This window comes from Mus musculus, chromosome 2 (assembly GCF_000001635.26).
Source record: "Mus musculus strain C57BL/6J chromosome 2, GRCm38.p6 C57BL/6J".
NCBI classification, from domain to species: Eukaryota; Metazoa; Chordata; class Mammalia; order Rodentia; family Muridae; genus Mus; species Mus musculus.
Window position 1 is genome coordinate 75,631,913 of NC_000068.7, and position 6,000 is coordinate 75,637,912.

The 6,000-nt window shown below is 47.0% G+C and overlaps 1 protein-coding gene and 1 long non-coding RNA gene across 4 annotated transcripts in view; one reads left to right on the forward strand and one right to left on the reverse strand.

Moving 5' to 3' along the window:
* Window positions 1–2,005, reverse strand: part of Gm50595 (predicted gene, 50595) — a 181,944-nt gene extending 179,939 nt beyond the window's left edge. For both annotated transcript variants that reach the window (XM_017319380.1, XM_017319378.1), the window contains exon 1: window positions 1,544–2,005. In XM_017319380.1, coding sequence (XP_017174869.1) covers window positions 1,544–1,546 — 3 coding nt within the window. In that variant the 5' untranslated portion in view covers window positions 1,547–2,005. The remainder of the gene's footprint in view (window positions 1–1,543) is intronic.
* A 97-nt stretch (window positions 2,006–2,102) lies between these two features.
* Gm39858 lies at window positions 2,103–2,463 on the forward strand. Of its 2 annotated transcripts, none has more exons than XR_866472.1 (2): window positions 2,103–2,245; window positions 2,323–2,463. It is a non-coding gene; the product is annotated as a predicted gene, 39858 (long non-coding RNA). The 2 variants fall into 2 exon arrangements; XR_866473.1 differs by having other exon boundaries at window positions 2,343–2,463.
* Window positions 2,464–6,000: the final 3,537 nt, after the last annotated feature.

Here is a 6,000-nt window from a genome sequence, read left to right on the forward strand (position 1 = left end):
TGAGGAAAGGAAAGAAAAGAAACCAAACTGCCAGATGTGGTGGTGCACACCTTTGATGCCAGCACTCCGGAGGCAGAGAGAGGAGGATCTCTGGGAGTTCAAGGCTAGCCTGCCCCACAAAGCAAGTTCCAGGACAACTAGGGTTGTTATACAGAGAAACCCTGCCTATTAATTAATTAATTAAAATAACAAAACACCACAACACAAGGAAGAACTAAGTCCTGAATGATATGGCCCCGTCACGCTCACCCCTAACTAATCACACTCTCAGACTATTTTTGGCAAGAAAACAGGTACTGATAGGCTAATGTGGGAAGAGGACGTGAAGATTTGCCTTAAAAGGTCCATTCCAGATGGTGTGTGCATTCTTTTTAGCAATTAGGGTGGGACACAAAGGTTGGGTGTCCAGGAAATTACAATTTCATCTGTGGACTCGCAGATTTACAAAGAACCTACACGTTGCCAGCTTCCACAAGTTTCTAGATTAAAAAGAGAAATTCAGCGATGAAGGGCCCCTCCCCAAGCCAACTGCTGAAAGGACCCTTCTGAAAAAGGTCTTCTTCCATACCTCTGAAATGGTAACATCTTAAAGTTGAGTCATTCTTAACCTGGATCTAATGTGGCATTCAGCAATGTTTGCATACAACATTAACAGGTACACAAAACTCTGAAGGTAGCTATTTGACAAAAATAGTTTAAAATTAACGATTGTACAGTTTTCATTTAGCTTGAAGTTCCAGTCCTGGGTCAAGCTTGTAGACACCACCATTGATGTTGCCGTCCAGGAGACTGACAGCATCATATTGGTGCCCGGCTTTAGGGCCCGAGTGTACCATAAATGGATCCGGCTGGTGTTGTTTACTTTGGCGGTAAATTAAGACTCAAAGTCCACCTGATACTGGGCAGCTATTCCTAAGCAAATGTCACTGTAGCCTGCTGTCGAGGCAACATAGACAGCGCTTTTCAACTTACTCAGTTTCTGGAAGCAGCCACCAAATTGCTCCTGTCGTTCACTTTAGTGTGAAGCTGGATTTTGCCCATCTTGTAGCCAATGGCGAAGTTGCTCTGAGTCACTCTGAGTTTCATTTACCTAATGGGCTAGGGCTCAAAGCCCAAATGGAACACGCTGCCCCAAGGGCTCCATTTGTACAATGCCTTGATTTCAGCATCTCCCCTGGTGTTAGGTGAGAAGTTGAAATCAAAAGTCCACGCACGCATGAGCAGGCCTTCCACGGTGATCTGGTCTCCCAGGTGTCTCCTGTGTTCTACTTCTCCCTACTTCGTCTTGAGCTCGATCCACCTGTACCTGGTCTCCAGGCTACCATTCACTTTGGTGGGCTCTGTGTGGGGTGAGCACGAGCTAGTAAATTCCAATCTATTCTCAAACCAAGTTGTATAAAGCCAAATCCACATTCCTTGGTGAAGTTGTTCCTGGCAGATTTTCGGCGGGTCGGCGGTCGGGGGTGGGGGGTGGGAGGAGGTTCAGCACAGGTAGGAGGCCCCTGTCTGTGGAGAAACCCTGATAATTAAGGTCGACACCTACCATGACAGGATAGCTTCTCTGAGCTCTGCACAAAACGGAGGACTCCCTTCACCAGCAGGGTCTGCCCTTCTCGGATCTTGTCTGGGGAGACACACCTGGGGAAGGTCAGGTAGTCCTTGGCCAACCTACAACTTCAACTTCCTCCTTTCCTGCGGACAAGCCGCCGAGCAAGTATTTAGGATTCCTGGAATGCCTCTCCATGCAAATGAGGTGTTCTCAGAACTTATAAACTCTAACCAGAGATTTTCATTTACCCTGAAAACTCCTTCCCACTCTCTAAGGTTCATATAGACCCCTGACTCACCCCTCAAAAGTGTATGGGTGCAAGTCTACCCTGAATAAAAAGGTATGCGCACAAGCTAAGATCATCTAAGACCATCTAAGAGCTGCTTAGCTGAAGACTGTGGGAGGAGACCTTCATCCTCCTTTAGGGAGCTGTTAACACTTAAGATTCTTGCAGAGGCCTTCTCCCCCTCCCCGCCCCCAGCACTCACTTGACTGGACTCCTACAGAACCCCACCCTTTCCAGACTCCACCTCCTCCTTTCAGCCTGGTGTGCAGCAGCATCTGGACACCCTTAGAGGGGGAAGCAGCGGATGCAGAGCCACAGCTGGTGCTCAACACGGGGCACAACCAGCTGACATAACCCACAGCTGGTACCCACGGGAATCCAACAGGACCTCTGGGTTGAGCAAAAAGGGGGTGAGTGAACCCAGCCCCAAGCATTCCCTCTGCCCCCTCCCCCAACCCCCAGCCTTTGACATTAGCCCAATGATTAGCCCTACTATGTTTTCCACAGGAGTCAACTCATGGATTCAGATACTCTGAAAGGACATCTGACCTGATGCCTCCAGTCCAGAGCCACTCTCTGGTGTTAATGAAAGGAAATAAAACTTGAGACATGTGATTCATGTAATTTATGTCAAATAGCCCAAAGAGTTGCTTGTGAGCTTTAAAACCTGGGGCTGAGAACATAGCAGAACAGGCCAGGACATGCCAGGCAGGCTCATCATTACATGTCCTGACTGACCTAGTGCCTCCCTATCTCCCGCCCTTCTGACAGTCTGTTGATGTTTAAATGAACCAATCATGTGAAACGGCGCCAATTCCTCCCCTAGCCCCACCCCTTTTCTATAAAAACCCCTAGCTTCCAAGCCTCGTGGTAAGCCTCGTGGTGGAAACCACTGTCTCCTGTGTGAGATATGTTTTGAACTGGAGCTCCGCCATTATGGCTCCACCATGTGGTCAACACCTCTGTCTCCTGCTGGAGATATGTGTCAGCCCGGAACTCCGTCATAAAGTACCTCATGCTTTTACGTCAAGATGGTCGTCTGTTCGTGATTCTTGGGTGCGCGCTGAACGGAAATTGAGTGGGGGTTTCCCCACTAGGTTCTTTTTTTTTTTTAAGATTTTATTTATTATTTATTATATGTAAGTACACTGTAGCTGTCTTCAGACACTCCAGAAGGAGTCAGATCTCGTTACAGATGGTTGTGAGCCACCATGTGGTTGCTGGGATTTGAACTCTGGACCTTCGGAAGAGCAGTCGGGTGCTCTTACCCACTGAGCCATCTCACCAGCCCCCCCCCCACTAGGTTCTTTCATTAGCAGAACGTCCCTAAACCTCTGAAACCTGACAGTCCACAAGAGCAAAGACCCCCTCTCTAATTTCTCCTTGAAACAAACAAACAAACAAATGGTTACTCAGTGACCTTTTAAATACCATCTAGGAAAATTTGTGAGAAAGCTTAACATTTTGGACCTCTGTGGAATCCTCTGGAGCAGAACGGCTGCAGGAACATTCCAGTGGGATAAGGTGTCTCTTTCCTTTTCTATGATGGGGAACACCTCATCACACAAAAAGCACATTTAAAAAAAATTTTAAAAAAAAATGCAGGTCCTATTAAAGTCCCCCATAAAAAACTCACCAAGGGCTGGTGAGATGGCTAAGTGGGTAAGAGCACCCGACTGCTCTTCCGAAGGTCCAGAGTTCAAATCCCAGCAACCACATGGTGGCTCACAACCACCTGTAACAAGATCTGACTCCCTCTTCTGGAGTGTCTGAAGACAGCTACAGTGTACTTACATATAATAATAAATAAGAAAAAAAAAAAACTCAACAAAAATATGTGGGCTCACAACTTCCCTCCCCAACCCAGCAATCCTGCCCTCCACAGGACTCCATTACAATAGTAGTCTCCCCCTACCCTTTTTCCCCTGCCCATGTGCCACAGGACACCTTTACAAACGAACGCGCCAACTCAGGGCTCTTCCCAACCTCTTCAAGAGAGCTCTCTACTTCTTTCCTCTGACCCGCACAACTACACTCTCCAAGAACCAGCTAAGGAAATGGAAGAGCCTCATAACTACTGGGGTCCAGAAGTTGCCCCCACAAACCATATAAACCCTTGGGGTCTCAGCCACAGAGGGGTCTCAACCACACAGGGGTCTCAGCCACACAGGGGTCTCAGCCACACAGGGGTCTCAGCCACACAGGGGTCTCAGCCACACAGGGATAGCTCATTGAGCACTGGCCCCAGGACTGACCGGTCAGGGCCACAGACCAAACACGGGAGCTGACTGCACCCAGGAGCAGACTCCTACAGAGCTTTTAAGCCTGAAATCCACAAACATCTGTGCCAAGTTATTCCACCAATTAGGATTTAGGGATAGGGGATTTCCTTCGGAATGTGTCTTTATTCTTCCCATTGGTTGGAGTGTGGCAGGGGACTTACCTTGTCTAACATTCATGTCTTAATTTGCCAACCAGGATCTCAGTTACCCAGGTACATGAGCCTTTCTGCTTAGTAGGTTATCCATTCCCAGGGAGGTCTTGGGAACCTAAATTTTACTTGACCCCTACTCAAAATGGCTTCTTATATTGGTGCAGGTGTCTCTCTTATGGGGTCCATCCCAGGGGCAGCTTACAAAGACAAAACCATAAAAGCTTACACATAGGTAGAGGAAGTGTTGCCAGCTGGTTGGTACAGGTACAGGTTGGTACAGGTCCAAGCCTATTGTGGCTAATTATACAAAGCAGTTCTAACTGACCTCAGTTGTGATTGGTTTCCAAGAACACCAAAGCGCCCGGCCAGATTACCATTTTAAACAGGTTTTTGTTTTTTTGTTTTTTGTTTTTTTTTTCCAGAGCCCAGCCTGCAAGATGCTGTAGCCAAGCACTCCTCTGGCTTCAGATTTGAGACATAATCACCTGTCTTCTGGCTCACGAGTTCAAAACCCACTCTCACCTTCTCAACCCCTGCCACCAGGCTCCTATGCCTGTCTCCCTTTTTCGGGGTTTAAAGAAACAGAAAGTTGCACCTCTCCTGCTGCCACCTGCTGGGCTATGGTGGCACATGGCCAGGGGCAACACACAACTGGGACTCACATGCCAGGAAAAAGGACCTGACCATCCGTGGTGTGGATTCAAGGGCAGATGGAGCAGGCAGCTGGCAGTGGCAGTGGGACAGGCCAGGTGTGAATGGCGTCTGGACAGGAAGGATCCTCTAGGCAAAGTTAAATTCTCTGAGCAGACTAACTGCATGTAACTGTTGCCTGTCACCTCAGTTACAATACAAAGCTACAGAACCTAAAACTACTAGAGTAATGGGTGGAGTCTTGCTGCTGATGTATCCTGAGACAATACAGTTCACCCAAAACTTAGAATTGTCATGCTTAGCTGGGCAGTGGTGGCGCACGCCTTTAATCCCAGCACTTGGGAGGCAGAGGCAGGTGGATTTCTGAGTTCAAGGCCAGCCTGTTCTACAGAGTGAGTTCCAGGACAGCCAGGACTGCACAGAGAAACCCTGTCTCAAAAAACAAAAAAAAAAAAAGAAGAAGAAGAATTGCTTTTTTTGGTTTGAATTTTAAATGCTTGTTCTTCCCCAATAACAAGAATATCTAAAAATAATGTTCTTGCTTTTAATTCAAAATGTTTACAGATTGCAAATGATGAATACTGACATATCTAAACATTTCTCTCTTTTTGTAAACTTAAAACTTCTTTTAAGTTTCAGAAAATCATTGTGGATCTACCTCCCAAAGGTCAAATGGACTGCATTAACAACTATTAGTTAATCTTCAACTAAGAAAAATAAGACCATCTACTTATTTTTCACAGACAAGCTGTTACTGCCTAATCCAGATACATAATTAACATGGCATTTCCTTTCTCAGCCACTTTAAGCAGATGACATAAAAGATCTCCAGCTCTTCCCTCTGCTTTCCTTACTGCAACACAGTAAGGAAACACACTTTTTTTTTTTTTTTTTTTTGAGACAGGGTTTCTCTGTATAGTCCTGGCTGTCCTGGAACTCACTTTGTAGACCAGGCTGGCCTCGAACTCAGAAATCCGCCTGCCTCTGCCTCCCGAGTGCTGGGATTAAAGGCGTGCACCACCACGCCCGGCTAAGAAAACACACTTAAAGGGTGCCAGGCCAGGATTAAGATTCCCTCCA